Source organism: Pristis pectinata, chromosome 5, assembly GCF_009764475.1.
Source record: "Pristis pectinata isolate sPriPec2 chromosome 5, sPriPec2.1.pri, whole genome shotgun sequence".
Lineage (NCBI taxonomy): Eukaryota > Metazoa > Chordata > Chondrichthyes > Rhinopristiformes > Pristidae > Pristis > Pristis pectinata.
The window spans coordinates 39711594-39731240 of NC_067409.1; the positions used below are offsets into that span (position 1 = coordinate 39711594).

The following is a 19647-nucleotide window of genomic DNA, read 5'->3' on the forward strand; positions in this document are numbered from 1 at the left end:
AACCCTATTTCTACTCCTCATAATTTTATGTACCTCAATCATATCTCCTTTTAACCTCCACTCCAGGGAGAGCAGATTTAGCTTCTCCAGTCTCTCTCTGTAGCTGAAATACTCCATCCCAGGCAATGTGCTGGTGAATCTCCTCTGCATCCTCTCCTGTGCTATCACATCCTTCCTATACCTTGCTGACCAGAACTGCATGCAAAACTGCAACAGAGGTGTGATCAACATTTTATAAAGTTGAAACATAACCTTCCTACTTCTGTATTCACTGGCCAGTGTAATGAAGGCCAATTTCCTGTATGACTTCCTAACTCTTGTCCACCTGTGTTGCCAGCTTCAAGGATCTATGGACGTACTCTGAGCTCCCAGTCTACCTTTGCCAGGTCGTTCCATATATTAACCAAATTAGCCTTGTTATTCCATTATTTCTATCATTTCCATTATAAATTTTAAGGTAAAATATTATTGGGTAGTTAACTCAATTTGCATGAGTTACTTTTATACTTTGTCTTGATATATGGAACTATGTAGGTTTACAGAACAAGAAAAATCCCATTACATCTATTCTGTCTCTTTCCTGGAAAAGTTCAAAACTACAATTAAAGAAGTATGGAAAGATTATAGCAAAAAACAAGATTAGTTAGTCCGTTGAGTACACGTCAACTCTATGCTAAAGCAATCCATCTGTAGCTCTACGTATTTCTTCTTTTTGATTATGCAGTTCTCTTTTAAATGCGATGATTTATTCTGCCTCCACTGCCCACCCCGACATTATATTCTGGATTATAGAACATTACAGCACAGTACATGCCCTTCAGCCCACAATGTTATGCTGACATTTTGTCCTGCTCCATTACCTATCTAACCCTTCCCTCCCACATAGCCCTCCATTTCTCTATCATTGATGTGGCTATCTAAGAGTCTCTTAAATGCCCCTAATGTATCTGCCCCAACAACCTCTGCCAGCAGTGCATTCCACACACCCATCACTCTCTGTGGGGGGGAAAAAAAACTTGCCTTTGACATCCCCCTTATACCATCCTCCAATCACCTTAAACTTATGCTCCCTTGTGTTAGCCATTTTCGTCCTGGGAAAAAGTCTCTGACTGTCCACTCGATCTATGCCTCTTATCATCTTGTATCAAGTTACCTCTCATCCTCTTTCTCTCCAAAGAGAAAAGCCCTAGCTCACTCAACCTATCCTCGTAAGACATAGTCTCCAATCCAGGCAACATCCTGGTAAATCTCCTCTGCACTCTCCCTAAAGGTTCCACATCCTTCCTATAATGAGGCAACCAGAAATGAACACAATATTCCAAGTGTGGTCTAACCAGAGTTCTGTAGAGCTGCAACATTACCTTGTGGCTCTTGAACTCAATCCCCCGACTAATGAAGGCCAACACACCATACGCCGCCTTAACAACCCTATCGACCTGCATTGGCAAACTTGAGGGATCTATGGATGTGGACCCTAAGTTCCCTCTGTTCCTCCACACTACTGAGAGTCCTGCCTTTAACATTTTATTCTGCCTTCAAATTTGATCTTCCGAAGTGTATCACTTCACACTTTTCCAGCTTGAACTCCATCTGCCATTATAGCTACTGAATGCTTAAGACAGCCTTTTTCTCTCTTCATAGTTAATTCTTCTTGCCAAACACCTTCATTCTGTGCCCTCTTGTTTTTAGACCCATCAATGAGAATAGTTCTTAATACTCTGTCTAGACCCTTAATGATTTTAAATAACCATATTAGATGTTCTCTCGAGCTCTTCATTTCCAAGAAGAACATTGCCAGCTTCTCTAGTCCATTGTAACTAAAGTCCCTCATTCCCCTTCAGTCCTGTTTTTAGTTGAAAGATCAGAAAATATTTAATTTGAATTACAGAGGAGATTAACATTGTGTATCTTAAATAGCAGGAATGTACCCAAACCTTTGCGCTTGGATCGCTATTTTCCGTTCCGAGTTGAAATTCAAGGGCCTGTGTTGTTGCCAGGACTGATTTGTGCATGAAGCACAGCAGATAGAGGACACAGAACATGTGCAATGATAGTTAATAGCAACTTATAAATGTTGCTTGTTTGACATGACTTTATTAAAATTCTGTTGTGTATATGAGGCCCAAAGGAACACTGGGGCAAGTTTTATTCAGAGAGTTGAGGTGTGGCTTGGCATTAGTTAAATAGCTAATCCCATCAGGACCATGGCCAAAATATCTAAGGCATCCACCTTCCACCCATAGATTTTTTATTTGACCCCTGTATTCCTCCACTAACCCCAACCATCAGCTTGACCAACCCTACAATATTATCTCTAACCACCCCTCATGATTCTCGTTTTGAAACCCTGCTGCAATTGTTTCCTGAACTCACTCCCTTCGCTTTGAATTTTGAACACAATGGAGTATCTGAGCCTCCCCTAAAGAAGCACATCCCTTCAGCAGGTCATGCTTGGAAATATGCAGGTCATTGTGTGGGCAGCCCTAACCTATTCTGATTGCACTGAATAATTAAACATACAAATATGATGGATAGAATTCAAAATTAATTGTTTTATCTCTCTATATAAAATAATGTAATTAAGTGTACTCAAAATCATACGTGGAAAGAATTTGTATTGCTACTTTCAGGTTAGTAATGCTTAATTAGATAAAATAAGCTATTGCTTAGCAGTTCAGTAAGTTGATCTTTTCTAGACTTGCAGAAATTCTTCAGTTATAATATAACTTACAATTTTTTGGAAGTTTATAATTGTACTGAAGTACAAAGTGATTTGAAGTCAACTTTGTTCTCTCATTCAATAGTATTAATGTTTTTAGCTATGTTTTTAAAGTTTTAATAAAAGCTCTGCACTAAAGGTTCATTCACTTACTTTTTTTATAAATTGGAGTAACGTTATCCCCTCAATTTTCTAAATATCAGGGTTTGGAAAGATCGAAGGGCCTGTTTACAGGTCTGAGTAATAATGTGTTTCCTCAGGGAAAAAGGTGGAATTAGTCAGGCTTGAGAAACATTGTCTCATCTTCAAGTTTTGAAAAGAATCCGATCATAATTAGAATCAATTTAAAAATAGCACACATTACCTCTAATCTCATAATACTTCAGGCAGTTTTGGTAAAATGTGACAAAGGCTTAATCTGTAATAATTGTAATCTGATAATAGTTCTTAAATGATGAAATTTGGTTTTTCTCTCCCCTTTTTATCTTTTCTCCTATTTAAAAATCAAAGCTTTGAAGGGAAAGTACAATTCTGTAGAATCACCTAATGTATTAAACAGATTAAATTATACTGGTTTTTCTACTTGTCTTGTGGAATTATGTTGGCTTGAGTACCTAATTGCACAGTTGACAATGTAAGTGTTAAATGTGAAGTAGTAGTAAACAGCTCAACACTAAAAAATCTTCCATGTTAAAAATAATGTCCCAATAGCTAAGAGAAGGGAGTTCTCTGGATATCCTGGTCCCTATTTCTAAGGCACATAACAAAAACATTAACTTGTTTGTTGCATTCAACAAATTTGTCAAATGAATACTTCTCATCTGTATATACCATGGAGAAGGTCATGAAAGCCAGTGAGTTTGGGGAAGAAAACAGTGATGTCCTGAAACACATCGACATTACGAAAGAGGAGGTGTCAGCAGTCTTGAAGTGCATAAATGTGGATAAAACCCTGGGGCCTGACCAAGTGCATCCTAGGACATTGTGGGAAACCAGGGAAGAAATTGCTAGGGCTCAGGCAGAGATTTTTGTATCTTCGTTGCTCATGGGTGAGATACTAAGACTGGAGGGTGGCTAATGTGCCTTTATTTAAGAAGGGTTGCAAGGATAAGCCAGTGAACTATAGGCCAGTGAGCCTAACATCAGTGGTGGGAAAGTTACTGGAGGGGATTCTGAGAAACACTATTTAACTGCATTTGGAAAGGCAAGGACTGATTAGGGATAGTCAGTGTGGCTTTGTGCATGGGAAATAGTCTCTCATGAATTTGATTGAGTGTTTTGAAGAGGTGACCAAGAGGATAGCTGAGGGCAGGGCAGTAGACATGGGTCCAGAAGGTTAGATTACATGGGATCTTGGGTGAGCTAGCCATATGGATAAAAGTTTGTTTGGCAGTAGGAGTCAGAGTTTGGTCGTAGAGGATTATTTTTCAGATTGGAGGCCTGTGACGAGCGGTGTGCTGCAGAGATCAGTACTGGGTCCCTTGTTGTTTGTAATGTATATTAATGGTTTGGATGAGAATGTAGGTGGCGTGAATAGTAAGTTTGCGGATGACACCAAAATTGGTGGCATATTGGACAGTGAAAAAGATCACCTTAAGGTTACGACAGGATCTACTTCAACTGGGTAAGTGGGAAAAGGAATGACATGTGGCATTTAACTCAGACAAATGTGTACTTGTGCATTTTGGGAAGTCAAACCAGGACAGAACATGTGCAGTGCATGGCAGGGCCTTGGGGAGTGGCATTGGACAGAAAGACCAAGGGGTACAGGTACGTAGTTCCTTGAAAGTGGCCACGAGGGTAGACAGGATGGTGACGAAGGTGTATGGCATGCTTGCCTTCATCAGTTGGACACTGAGTACAAGAGTTGCAATATCACATTACAGCTGCACAAGTCATTGGTGAAACCATACTTGAAGTATCATGTGCAGATCTGGTCACCATGGTATAGGAAGGATGTGATAAAACTACAGCCGGTACAGAATAGATTCACAGGGATATTGCCAGGACTGAAGGGCTTGAGCTATGAGGAAGGGCCCAGATTGTGTTTCCTGGAGCAAAAGAGGCTGAGGGGTGATTTATGGAGGCTTATAGAATTATGAGGGGCATAGCTAAGGTGAGTGGTAACAGTCTTTTTCCCAGGGCAGGGCAGTCTAAAACTAAAGGGAATAAGTATAAAGTGAGAGGGGAAAGATTTAAGGATGACCTAAGAGGCAAGTTTTTTTTACACAGAAGGTGATGGATATATGAAACGAGCAGCCAGAGGAACTGGTAGAGATGGGTACAATTACAGTGTTTAAAAGACAATAGGACAAGTAAATGGATAAGAAAGGTTTAGAGGGATATGGGCCAAACGCAGACAAATGGGACTAGATCAGGAAGGCACCTTGGTCAGTATGTACGAGTTGGGCCAATATGGGCCTGTTTCTGTGTTGTACAACTCAAAATAATGAGGTTAACTTTTACAGTGATGATTTGTCCCATTGTAGAAAACTGTTTTTAGAATGATACTCGAAACATTTTTTGCCATTTATTGTCATTGGAATGAAATTGCTGTTTTAATTCCAACTTTGAAGCAACATTGTACTTTGACACTGCCCTACCCAACTCCCATTTGGACTTGAATTGAGGAGTTTAGACTTCATATCGCATTGTTATTGGCAGGAGAGAGACTTTAATCTTGTTGGACTGTTTTTAGGCTTTAAAACTGGTTTTGGAGTGCATTGCTGAACCTATTTTGTAATTCAGTCTTCAGGGAGTTAGTAGTTTTTTTTTGCTCCTGATGTGCTTCTAATGTCCAGAAGTGTTTTTAATTACATTGTAGCGGTTGCTACCGCGGAATAAAACAAGACTCTACTCGGAGGGTTGCCAAACAGAACTGGTTTATTTTCCCGCCTTGTGCGGGCCCTTTAAGGGAGAAAAACTCCCGCCCAAAAAAACCGGCAATGACGTAAGTCCTACGTCATCAGGACTTTCCCACGCGCGGGTTCTCCCCGTCGCTCGGAAAGACGAGGCCCGCCATCATCTTGGGCCTCGTCGCTCCGACACCGCGCGACCCGACTGCCGAGCCGGTTCGCCCGACTAGACGGTGAGTCGCCACAACATCATCTATTTTTTTTGCTTTATTATCACTTATGTTGGTATGTTTCTTTCTGTTTTTAATAAAAATCTCATTCAGGCATCATTGATGGTTACACAGAAGAAAAAGCTGGCTTGGAAAGGCAGATTCAGGAGAAAGCTGAGAGTCAGCATCAGATTACACAGGAGCTCCAACACACAAGTAGCCGTCTACAAGAATTGGAAGAGGAGCGACAACAACTTCAACAAGAAAGAGAACTGATTTCAAGGCAACGAGTTGCAATGAAAGAAAATGCAGGATCTGTTGAGCTCCGTATGTATCCAATTTAATGTCTTGGTTGTTTACTGTTCTAGTTCTTGGGCAGAAACATGGAGTTTGGGTTATCAGGTCATTGAAAGTCAGAAGGCAGTCATTTCTAGTTTGTGTATTGCTGGAGTATGTTCAAGTTATTAGTGGATGGAAATTGTGGAATCGAGTATTTTCAGCATGAGAGAGTTGGTCTATTAATTGCCTCCAAAATGTTATCTAAAAATTGATCCTCTTGGATGCCAACTCTTTCCTTGCTACTAATAGAGCATAGTTTGCAGTTTCCCATAACGTACAAGATTGTCATGTGCACTGAAGTTTTCTGGAAGTATGTTAATAGCCAATTAGTCATTTTTTTTTCCCTTGGCTACTACTCACTTTGAAGCATAATTTAGCTAATTGTAGTGCCCGGCTCTTCCTACTTCCACAAGTTTAAAAAGCTATGTTTCTGCCACATGAGAAGCTCATTGGCAGTTTGACTTTCGATAGACCAGATGTTCAGTGGAATGAGTTTCTATGGGAACGTGTGTTGGAGGAAATTTCATTGATGGCAAGAGCATATGATTCTTGAAATTGATACAGGCAGATCATTTCCAGAAATCCAGATGTAATATATGTGGTACATAAGAGGAAATTAGATCATTATGTTCATCTATTAAATGAGGGATACTTTGGTAGAAAATATTTTCCTCTTAGCTAGGGTGATTTGATATTCTATTGCAATTGACTGTTGCCTGATCCATTGCAATTTGATTAGCCTCAGAAAATTTTGTTGAGAACTCTTCCAAAAAATGAAATGTGAGCGTGAGTAATCTTTGTTCCTTTCAAAATCAAACCTAGTTATACCTCACATCAGCCTTATTATGCACTCTTGAATAATTCACGTTAGAGAAGCGATCACTTTTCTAGCGTGGATTATTCATAACAACCAAATTAATCTGGGATTAAAAACACAATGCGAATTTTTAAAGTTTGCAAACAACTTTAAAAGATAGGTGGAGGTGGGTGGATTTAATTCATGAAATTTGAAGCAGCCGAGGACCTAATAAAAGGAGTTGGATTCAGTCTTTAGTTGAATGGATTAATATGTGCATGTTAAACTCGGTGCTGAACTGCTTTGTCATGGCATTTAACCATCTAGAACATTGAACTTTATTGCAAAGTAAATGGAGAAGGAATCAGAAAATATAATGAGTCAGATGGTCCTGGACTGGCCCACTGCTGGATAAGCCACCTGTAATACCCTGCACTTTTCTGGATGTAAAGGACTGAATGAGCTGACCATTCACACCTGTACATCCCACAGGACGTAGTCAGCTCCATGTTGTAAATTTGCCTTGACAGCTTATTGAGAATAAATCAGGTTTAAATAATTTTAAATGTCTTTGGCTAGAAGAGGTTGAAATGATTAAGCATTTAAAATTAATTATATACATATCAAAACATTATCAAATATTTAAATGCATTAATGTAGAATGAGTGAAGCACTCAGTGACTGCAGTGAAGTAAATAGGGTTGCTGCTTCTATGCCAGTCTTCTCTTCAGGAGACACCACTCTGCAGCAGGACTCATTGGTCACCAGGCAGTCAAGTGCAGCAGTATTAGACTTCCAAGGAATCTTGGACTTCCATGTTTGACCACACATGCAGAAGTCTGAGTTTCCTGAAGTGCAAATGGCAGATAGCTATGATTGCTTTCAGAACCACCAGACATTAGTTATCACAATTTGGCCCCCAGTCACAAACACAAGGCAGGTAACTGCTGTCAGCATATTGAATTTGGAGGCAAGATTGGAGAACCTTGATGATTTCCAGCCTGAAGATGAGAAAATGAGAATAACCCATTTACAGTAAACTCTCGACTATCCAGCATTTGTGCATCTGGAATTCTCATGCAAACAGCAAAACTTTCCAAGAATATTAAGCAATTTCATAACTTGTTTTCAAAAACCTAACCTTGAATTTGGTGCGAAAGTTCTGTCAAACCCAATGACATGCCATATCCAGAATAAATTGCACTTCCGGTATGACATACAGAATTAAGTAGTTTTAGCTTAAGCAGTAGCCTAGCCCAGGCTAAATTAGTCTACGTAAGATTGTTTTGTTTTTACAGTGAATTTTATTTCAAGTGTTATGCAAAATAAATGCAGAAAATCATTTTCAGTTTATTCATGTTTTATATATACAAGGGCAGTGCAGTTGTAGGCTGATTAGCAGGAACATCTTTGAGGATTAGGCACTTCATGTGATGCTGAGTACAGTCATTCATTTGATATATTTTTGCTGAATTTAACATTAATGCTGTTTAGCCTCAAAATATAGAATTACGGTGTAAAACATTATTATTTAAAGGGATAAGGAAATAACAAAGTTCAACAATTCATTTAGAAGTTTATGCATAGAATGCTAGTGTATCATGTACAATAATGTTTTGTTTTGAGCAATTCTCATACAACTGGTGACCCCATTCCTCATGGATGCCAGATGACTGAGTGTATACTATATGTTGTGGCTTCAATGGAAAGTGTTTTAGTTACTATGAACTTATGAGTAGGACTCTATAGTTTGCTTTTGATGGATGAGCTTGAATGGTTCAGATAGTTTTGCTCATCTGTTTTAACTGGTAATCTTGTATTCTATGATACAGAATATTCTACATAAAGGAGAGTTACCTTATTTGTTAGAATATGTTTGTTTTAAGTCTTAACGTGAAAAGAAATATATTGTATTTTCTTAAAACCATGGAACAGTTTCAATCAGCAGTAAAGATTGAGAATCTAATTTGAACGCTAAAATAATTTCGTATAAAAGGGATAAATTCTATGAAATCAACTATATATTTTGAAATGGAATTTAATATACATTATGTTGATACAGGGTTTATATGTGCTGCCTAATCAAGAGGGTTCTTCTTACATTTGTTGTTCAAGTCAATTTTACAAAAATGTTCAAAGTTTACGGTTTCATTTTAATACTATCAAGTTCAACCATTTTAATATCCATGTTTGACATTGCATGTATAACTACACAACTACTAAACTCATTTTACGAAACTCTTTGCTATACTTTCCATAAACTCACCATATTTAAGTCAAAAGCTTTATAGCATCTGAATTACTGTGCTTTTTTGTTCTCCTAGGCCAGGTTGAAGCTGCAGATGCAGCACCAGAAGCAGGTGTGTTTGTATACTGCATGGCCAATCTGCAATCGGATCGTGCACATTTGGATAATTGAGTTATACTAATTTCAGTTTTTTGGCTGGTTGCTTGGTTTTTTTCGCTATCTATTAACCTATAACAACTTTCAAATCAAATAACACATTACAAGAAGTTTTGATTTGTTGAAGCATCTTTAAATATTTAAAATAAGCATGACATCCTGTTAACTATTTGTTGCAAAATGAATCCCTGAGAAAAGCAACCCATCTTTTTAAAAAAAAATCATTTGAAGTACTTAATACAGACAAGAAACCGAAACCCCCAGATAAAATTGTCTTTGATAACTTTTGCTTAATGAACATACCAAGTACTGGTTGGATTTTGTATCCCACTTAAGAAACATAGCTCCATTGGCTACTGTAGCATTTAAATTCAGAAGCCGAGTACAGGGCAAAGCTGCTGCTGTATGTGAGCCTTGCACAAGACATTGAGGATGAAATTCTATCACTAAATTTTCTGACACTCTTTTAAGGTTATAAATAACAACTTAAAAATAACATTCATGTTGTATTCACCTATATCAATTTCAGATATTGTGAAGTTTGAATTTCTCATCACGTCATCATTTTAATATGGTGAAGTTATAAAACAAACTGAAACATTTCTCAAAGTGGATAAAAGAGACAATGACTTGAGTGCCACACCTTTGCATCAACATATTTTTAGGATTGATAAAATGCAAGAGCAAAGGTTTACTGGCGATAAGCCAAATTAACAAGTTCAACATTTTTTAAAAAGATGATGGTTGGCATTGGATTCTTATGAGCTGCATTGTATAAACTGAGCATAACTAATGTGATTCTGCCTTTTCAAATTTTCTGCACTATTTAACAATTGGTTACATAAACGGCTTCTCGTGGTTGTGGTTCTTCATGTTTGCTATGGAGGTAGGTGATGGGGAAGGTTTATCAAGGCTTTTGGAGACTCCTTTAGAGAGACAAGCATCTTGGAGCTGCTTACAGGGCTTGCCAAACTATTATGAACCCACCAACTAATGTGCTTTACTTCACAAGCAGAACTTCTGGAGGAAACGGAAAAACTCATGAAAGAAAAACGGGACGTGCAACGTCAGGCAGAAAAAGAACAGAATGACTTCACAAAACAGGTGAAAATGCTCGAGAGTGAATTGGAGGAACAGGTGAACATGACGATGGAGATGGAGCAGGAAAAGAATGCTGAGATTTTGGATCTACAGCAACAGATTTTGGCTCTGGAAAAACAGCTGGAGAAAAATAGAAAATTCTTGGATGTATGTATGCTTTTGCTTTTTGTGATTATAATTCAATATTTTGAGACTGAGGTTTTTGTGAGAATGTTTGTGGGCTAAATATGTTCTTCACACAAAAAAAATGCATCAAGATGTCCGTCTGCAAAATGACATGGAAAATAAGCTCACTCTGTCTTCCATTATGTGAATCTGCTGATATTTAATGTTCAGTCAAGTCCTCCATCACTCTTTTGAACCCCAGCGGATACATGCTCAGCTTATCCAAATTTTTCTTGTAAGACAATCTATCCGTTCCAGGTATTAGTGTTAATATTCTCTGAACTGCTACTAACGCATTTAAATCCTTCCGTAACACAGCAATCAAAATGTGATCTCACCAGTGCTCCTTGAAACTCAAATATAATCTCCTTGTTTTTATATTCAGTTCCCTTGGTAATAAACAAACATTCTCTTACCTTTTTTAAAGTCATAGAACAACACAGAAACAGACCCTTCAGCCCAAATCATCCATGCTGACTATGATGCCCATCTATGCTAATCCTATTTGCTCATATTAGAGCCATATCTTTCTAAGCCTTTCCTATCCAAGTACCTGTCCAAATACCTTTTAAAGACTGTAACTGTCCCTGCCTCTGCTACTTCCTCAGGCAGCTCATTCCATATAGCCACCACCCTCTAGTTTCAGACTTCCCCACCCTAGGAAAAAGACTCTGACTCTCTACCCTTTCTGATTACTTACTGTACCTGCATAGCAGTCTTTTGTAAAGTTATGCACCAAGACATGCAAATCCCTCTGCATGCTCTCACCATTTAGATAACATGCTTTTTTTATTCTTCTAACCAAATCATGTTCTTCTAACCAATCTTCAAGATGCTTGGATCAGTTCCACATTTTCCCACATTGTACTTGATTTCTCAGATCTTTTCATCACTCAATTAAGTCCTCCCTCACTCTTCTGCCATATCCTTTTGTTCTCTTTTCTACCGTTTGGGTGTAATCTGCAGATTTAGCAATCGTGCCTTTTGTGCCTTCATCCAAGCCATTTATATAAATTGTAAAAGGTTGATGCCCTGCCATTGATCTCTGTAGCATATCATTCACTGCATCTTGCCAACCAGAAAAAGATCCATTTATAACAAGGAGACACAAGGGACCACAGATGCTGGAACAAAAAACTACTGGAGCAACTCAACGGTTCAGGCAGCATCTGTAGAGGGAGATGGACAGCCAATATTTTGGGTTGTTTATGGCAGTCCAAATGAAGGGTCTCAACCTGAAATGTTGACTGTCCTTTTCCCTCCACAAATGCTGCCTGACCTGCTAAGTTCCTCCAGCAATGGAGACACAAGAGACTACAGATGCTGGAATCTGGAGCAACAATGTGCTGGGGGAACTCAGCAGGTCATGTTGCATCTGTGGGAGGAAAGAAATCATCGACGTTTTGGGTTGAAACCCTGTGCAATGTAGAAATACCAGATCAAGTTCTAACAATAGGGAACCAGATGTAGAAACGACCATTAGGTCCTCCGAGTCTGCTCTGTCATTTAGTAAGGTAGTTACCGATCTGATCTCAGCTCTAATTTCTGATCTCCATAATTTTTGATTGCCCTGTAATCTAAAAATCTGCCTTGGCCTCAAATGAGTCATCATCCACGCCCTTCTAGAGAATTCCTAAGTTTCACTATATACTGAGGGGGAAAATAATCCTCCTTATCTCAGTTTTTTGGTTGACTCCTCTCAGAATCTTGTTTTAATCAAATCACTTCTCATCCTTTTGAACACCAGACTCTGTATCCAATTTGCCCATTTTTACTTCTCAGGACATCAGTGTCATCCCACTAATCACTGCAGTGCCTTCAAGGAAAGCATATCATTCCTTAAGGGGACCAAAACATCGCAAGGTGCTGACTGAAAGTAATTCAACACAATTAGTTGTGTTTCCTTTGAAGAATAATGAATTTTTAGCCTCATTGCCCATCAAGGGCAAATTGTTTGCCACATATTCAATATGAATAAAGGTGAAACTATAACAATGAATGCTTATATATTTAGAATTTAATGATATGACTTCAGAAGGGCACTGTTGGCTGTTTTCTTTAAAATGCTATATATTTTTTTCTGTTTAAATTCTGACTTTTTTTTACTTAATTAACAATGCAATAGCTAACAGCTAAATCCACATGACATGTTAATTTCCTTCAAAGTTTTTAATCCATACTACAAAGTTCTAAATACCTGTTCACATCAACCAGTATATAATGCACATTAATAATGCCTACCTCCACTAATCAATTCACATCAAATAAGTAGTTTTTTCTATATGCATTCTATAGAATCTTAAGTTATTAATGAATAAAACTGGCAATTCAATTAAATTTGTATTAAATTATAGCTATATTACATATATTGTTCTACATTGTTAAATTGTAATGGTTTCATTCTTGTGCTTTGACATAGGAACAAGCAATAGACCGTGAACAGGAGAGAGATGTGTTTCAGCAAGAGATATTGAAATTGGAGCAACAACTGAAAACTCCCCAAAGGCTTCAATCCAACAATGATCAAAGAAATAGAGAGGTAATTTAAATAGTTAATGTATATAATTTTTCTATAGATCAGGAAAATTATTTGGAAATCTCTTGTGCTGCGGCTGTATTTGTCAACATCTTATCTTTTTTTTTCTCCACTCCCACAAAACACCGTCTACCTTCAGTTAAAAATAAAGAATTCAGGCACTTTTTTTTCCCTTTTTCAATCTTTTTATTAGTTTCCAAATTAATACAGATTAATATATAACATCGATGATTGTACTTGTAATACAAAGAGATCAAGAGAACAATCATGGTATAGGTAATCATAAAGAATAATAAAATATAAAAAAAATCTTTAGATCTCATGATCTCTTAGTAGATGAATATAATATAAAAGAAAGGAAAGAAAAAGATTTATTGTGTATATAAAAGAAAAAAAATCCCCAGATCAATAAAAAAAAATTGTAAATAATCAAACCAAACTAAAAAAGAAAATTTCAAAAAAAACAAACAAAAAAAAAATTGGACTGAAATTTCTCAATAGAAACAGAGCAATATTATGTCGTCAACTCCATTCCCCTAAATTGAAAAGGGATCTATATCATATGAAGGTATTGAATAAATGGACTCCAAATGTCTCCGAATTTAAGCGAAGGATCAACAGTACCACTCCTAATTTTTTCCAAGTTTAAACATGATATAGTTTGAGAGAACCATTGAAAAGTAGTAGGGGGTATTGGATCCTTCCATTTAAGCAAAATGGATCGTTTGGCCATTAATGTGACAAAGGCAATCATACGGTTAGCGGAAGCAGATAAATGGCCAGACTCTATCCTTGGTAATCCAAAAATTGCAGTGATAGGGTGAGGCTATAAATCAATATTCAATACAGTTGAGATAATGTTAAAAATGTCTTTCCAATATTTTTCCAAAAGAGGACAGGACCGAAACATATGTGTCAAAGAAGCCACATTCGATTTACATCTGTCACATATAGGATTTATATGGTGACTAAAAACGGGCTAGCTTATCTTTTGACATATGGGTCCTGTGAACTACCTTAAACTGTATCAAAGAGTGTCTGGCACACATTGAAGATGTATTGACTAAATGAAGAATTTTCTTCCATGTCTCTGTAGGTAAAGATGTCTGGAGTTCACTTTCCCATTCATTCTTAATTTTGTCCAATGATACTGGACGTAGTTTCATAATTAAATCATAGATTATTGCTATCAAGCCCTTCTGATAAGGATTAAAACCTAAAATTTTTTCCGTAATTTCAGTTTTATATGGTGTCGGAAAAGAGGGTAGAGTAGCTTTTAAAAAATTTCTAATCTGCAAATATTGAAAAAAATGTGATCTAGGCAAATTGTATTTGTTAGACAATTGTTCAAAAGATGAAAAACAGTTATCAATGAATAAATCATGAAAACATATTATTCCCTTCCTTTTCTGTATAGAAAAAGCTGAGTCAACTCTGGATGGTTGAAAGAAAAAATTAGATTGAATGGTTAAATTTATAGGCACTCTTGACTGACCTTTTAACCAATGCTTGGTTCTTGTTTAGATTATTAGAGAGACAGACAGCTGTACAGCACAGAAGTGGGCCTATCACGTCCTTGCCGACCTCTTTCCCTGCATTAAGCCCCATAGCCTTTTGTGCCTTGCCTGTTCAAGTGCCTGTCGAAATGTATGTCAAGCGTAATGATTATATCAGATTCCACCACCTCCTTTGACAGTGAGTTCCAGATCTCTACCACTCTGTGTAAAAATAAAAAAAATTCCCCTCAAACACCCTTTAAGACTCCTTCCTCTCACCTTAAACCTATGTCCGCTTGTTTTTGAAACCCCTGGGAGAAAGATTGTGACTCTCTACCCTGTCTATTGCCACTTATAATTGTATATACCTCAATCAGGTCACTCCTCAGCTTCCTTTGCTCCAGGTAAAATCGGCCCAGCGTATCCAATCTCTCCCCATAACTAAAGCCCTCTAGTCTAGGCAACATCCTAATGAATCTCCTCTGCACTTTCTCCAGTGCAACCACATCCTTCCTATAGTACAGTGACTAGACTGCACACAATTCTTCAAGTGCCTCCCTAGCCAATGTTTTGTAAAATTGCAACACAACTCCCAACTTTGATATTCTATGCCCTGACTTATGAGAACAAGCCTTCTGCAACCATTTTCAGGGAACTATGGACTTGAACCCCAACATCCCTCTGTCCATCGATGTTCCTTAGCACCCTATCATTTACTGTACATGTACTTCCTCTATTTGACTTCCCAAAATGCATCACCTCACATTTGCCTGGGTTAAATTCCATCTGCCAGTGCTTCACCCAGCTTTCCATCTGATCTATATCTGCTGTGGCCTGAGACAGCTTTCTTCACTATCCACAACACCACCAATTATTGTTTCAACTGTAGATTTACTAATCATTCCTCCTACGTTCACATCCAAGTTGTTAATATATATCATAAACAACAATGGTTCCAGCACCGATCTCTGCAATCGAACAAGCATCCTTCCACCACTACCCTCTGCCTCCTATCACCAAACCAGTTTTGGATCCAGTTAGCTGTTACGTACCAGCAACAATAGAAACACAATGAGCCATGTTTAAATGTTAGAATCTATTTATTAATAACTACTTGTAATAATAAGAGAAATAAAAACTTTAGATATTAAACATTGACCCCAAAATAAACCCGAAGCGTGTGTGTGGCAAGTTCCCAAACTCCCAAGTCTAGGAACAGTTCTCAAAGTTCAGTTCAGCAAGTCATGGAGTAGAACGATGAGCAAAGGCTTCTGAAAACCACAGTAGAATGTAGAGAGAAGGAGTTTACGAAATCCACAAGTTCCACGATGAAACAATACGACGCCTCAATCACTGAAGATCTCCATTGCTTTGTTCCAAAATATCTGCCATACCGAGGGCACTCGATACGTGGCCGCCCACAGATATACCTGCTTTCCAGTACAGCTTAACGACAAAGTGGACTCCACAGATTGCTCCAAAAGTCCATACGTGGATTTGTATAGTGACACTCACAACAATTGTCTGTCACTCGCAGGCACAGAGACTGGCAGTCAGTCTCTCTCGCTCTCTCTCCCTCCCTCCCCAATTGCTAGCACTTCCAGTATTAGTCGTTTTTTTCGCTCTCAGTTGTCAGTTAAAGCCACACACACACTACTATTCAGGCATCTTAAAGGGACACTCACCAAGTAGCAACCTGGCTCATAACATAGCCAGCTCACCATGCACTCCATGTGCCTTAACCTTAAAAGTGTAAAGCTTCTAAATCACTTTAATTATCTTAGTTAGATTACATGTTTTTAAAAGGCCATGCAAACAGATGAATATTTCTAGCCAAGTTCTCACATTTTAACTTTTAACTTGTTTCATAGCTAAATATAATTCCAGCCATGCATATCTGTCTCCTCATACTGTTTAACTTCATAGTCTGTAGGGAATCTATAAATTGCTAATGTCATGATGTCGTGTTCTAAATACAGGAATAAATAGTGACCGTAACTGAATTTTGTGCCAGTGGTCAAATTCAGTGCAGTGAAGTATTTGGAATTTTGAAATTCTTTGATTTAGGGTTACGGAGTATTCATCTGCCTAGTCAATGCAGATGTTTAAACTGATTGGCTCTACCATTTTTGCTATGTATTTATTTGGGTATTTTCATAATTTTTGAGGAAATTTTGGGGCATATTCACAACGGGCAGTTTGGGACATGAGATAGTATAATTTATGATTATAAGTCACAAATTACATTTTTCATGGAATCTCTGGCCCAAACATAAGATTACTGGAACACTATTTAAAGTGATTTACTTGTGTATTCTGCAGCATTTTTTAAGAAATTCAAATTCATCCATGGTTTAACAATGATCCTAAATTCATGGCTTTTTTTAAAATTCTAATTCAAACTTATCAAATAAGATAAGCTAACAAGCATGATGTTCTTGGTAGATGGACCATCTGACTGATCAGTTGAAAGACAAGACTGACCGGTGTAGTGAACTTCTGCTTGCCAAAGAGCAGCTTCAGAGAGATGTGCAAGAACGGAATGAAGAAATTGATAAATTGGAAAACCGAGTTAGGGAATTGGAGCAGGCATTGATCAGTACCACTTACCCCTTACAAAAGGTACCAATTTTGATTTTTAAGCTAAGTACAAAGAATGTGTGGGTATGGCACAGGTAGTGTCCTTGTGTGCCAAAACTTGCAGGTTTTATGAGCTCTAATTTTAGCTTTCTGTGGGGGTCAGTTTACTGTACATCTTGCTTGTGCTGAGATAGGCCTCTGTATGAAGCATGTTACACTGTCACATTTCAAACTCTTGGAGAGATGCCACCTATAGCACAGCTTCTGTTGATGTATGTTACTTTATTATTATTATTATTATTACTATTATTATTATTATTACAATGAAGAAGAACCTTATAGCCCAAAGAAGAATAGAATGGAAAAACAAAAACACTGAAATATAAATTGTACTGCCCCAATGTCTGAGATAATCAGGTCATGAGTTGGTTATGGATGAACTTTATTAGGTTGGTGATTAATTCTCATTGATTTTCTAACAGCTTTGATTGTTGCAACATAAGTAATCATTTTAGAACTCATTATAAAGGCATAAATCCAGAGAGGCTATTTTAAAACTAGATATGATTTTGATGTGATCAAATCTGAAGCACAGATGGTCTAATGGTTTTGAAACACTTATTCAACTATTGGAGGCAGTACAGAAGAGGCCCATACAATTGACCATGCGTTTAAGGAATAACTTGCAGAGAGAAATTCTCCAAGGCAAGATTGAGAAGAGATATAATCAATTATTTTAACACATTAAAAAAATTGGATCAAAGAAATAATTTTATGCCCTGTACAGAATTTATTGGCATATCATATTTACCAACTAAAGATATTAATAAATGTTTTTTATATATGCAACAAAAGCATGGTAAGTTTATGACCAAGTTAATGAGATTTATGAACCCATGAACACTACCTCGTTATTCATCTTTTGCACTATTTATTTTTTGTAACTTATTGTAATTTTTATGTCTTGCACTGTACTGCTGCCACAAAACAACAAATTTCACAACGTGTCAGTGATGATAAACCTGATTCTGAGATCCAAGAAGAGAATAGGCAATATAAATGGTATTATTTTGGATGAGCGACTTAGATGACAAAGTCTTTTCCTGCATGAAATTGTTATCATTTCTATGTTGCTAAATGCAGATGTAACTGTAGCATATATATCGTAATCAGATATTTGCTAAGTTATTTTTGCAATTAAAAAGGCTGAAGAAAGAAAGCCACTGGTTACCTTAGAAGTCAAAGGGGACAGTGCACTTCAAATGCAGCTGCAAGCAGAACGTGATGCTCTCGAAAGAAAGGAGAAAGAGGTAAATTCCTTTTCCACATAAAATATAACTATACCATTGTGACAATTTAAACCTGCCTTCGTTGCCCTTGGACGCATTTCTTTGCTGCAGCATGCTCTTAAGTTGTTTCCTTAATTCACTGCTTCCTGATACATAACTATGTTCATGCCATAAAGAATATTCATTGACGTGGAATTATTTCTGGAGAATAAGTAATTTTATTACTTCTGATATTAATACTTGCATTAAATTTTTTAGTATCCAAATATCACTTGTTTTATAAGTTGCAAGTCTATGAACTTCTTGCCCAAGTAGTAGAATTTATTGCAGGCACAGGCAATGGAGAGTATTTTCCTTGCCACTCTCATAGATGCTTTGGTTAAGTATAAGCCAATTCTTATTTTTCTTACTAGGTTAGAAACCAGTTCTTTTTAATATTATTGGTACAAAGCTAAAAAATAGTTATTTTCAACTTTAAACTTTTACTTTGAGTGACTTGTTCACTTCTCTTATCTCTTTTGGAAATATCTTGGCTTGCTAGTTATAGAGGTATTAACACAAGATTGAATTTGATACGGTTTTAACTTCTAGACCCTGTTCTTGTTTTGTGGCTTATTGAAGTGAGACATCTATATGTTGAAAAGGGCCAATAGCACAGAATTGATAACAACAGTATGTTAGTATGGGCACGTGCAAATAGCAGGGCACGACTGTTCGATATGTTATCCACATGAAGGAAGAAAGATTGATGGAAGTTTGTCAGAACAGTGAAAACGAACAAAGGTCATGCAAATCTCAATTTTTTAAACGGAAATTATCAGCCTCTCCCTTGGGGGGGAGGGGGGGGTGCTGCGGGGTGATGGGAGTCTAGTAGCTGGTTGTGCCCTTGATAAGTTTGAATATTTTGTATGACCCAAAGTGGAATTCAAACATTGCTGAGATCTATAGTTTATCTTAATCAGATTGGGTCAAAGTTAATAATAATACTAAAATGATTTTTTTTTGATCAACTTGAAAGGATCTGTAATGTGTGTGGAGGATTATTTTTGTTTTGTGTGTAAAATTTGGCCATGGATGTCTTGGCTGAGTAAATAACAGCAAATGCAGATTGTGCTATTGTTTTTGTGATTCATTGATATGAGTCCTAACCCAAACCCA

At 37.3% G+C, this 19647-nt stretch overlaps 1 protein-coding gene across 1 annotated transcript in view; it reads left to right on the forward strand.

Annotated features, from left to right (window-relative positions):
- akap9 (A kinase (PRKA) anchor protein 9) overlaps positions 1-19647 on the forward strand; it is a 186474-nt gene that overhangs the window by 104664 nt on the left and 62163 nt on the right. The window contains exons 25-30 of the mRNA XM_052016199.1: positions 5898-6110; positions 9243-9278; positions 10338-10570; positions 13008-13127; positions 17066-17242; positions 18406-18510. Of these exons, the coding sequence (XP_051872159.1) occupies positions 5898-6110; positions 9243-9278; positions 10338-10570; positions 13008-13127; positions 17066-17242; positions 18406-18510 (884 nt within the window). The remainder of the gene's footprint in view (positions 1-5897; positions 6111-9242; positions 9279-10337; positions 10571-13007; positions 13128-17065; positions 17243-18405; positions 18511-19647) is intronic.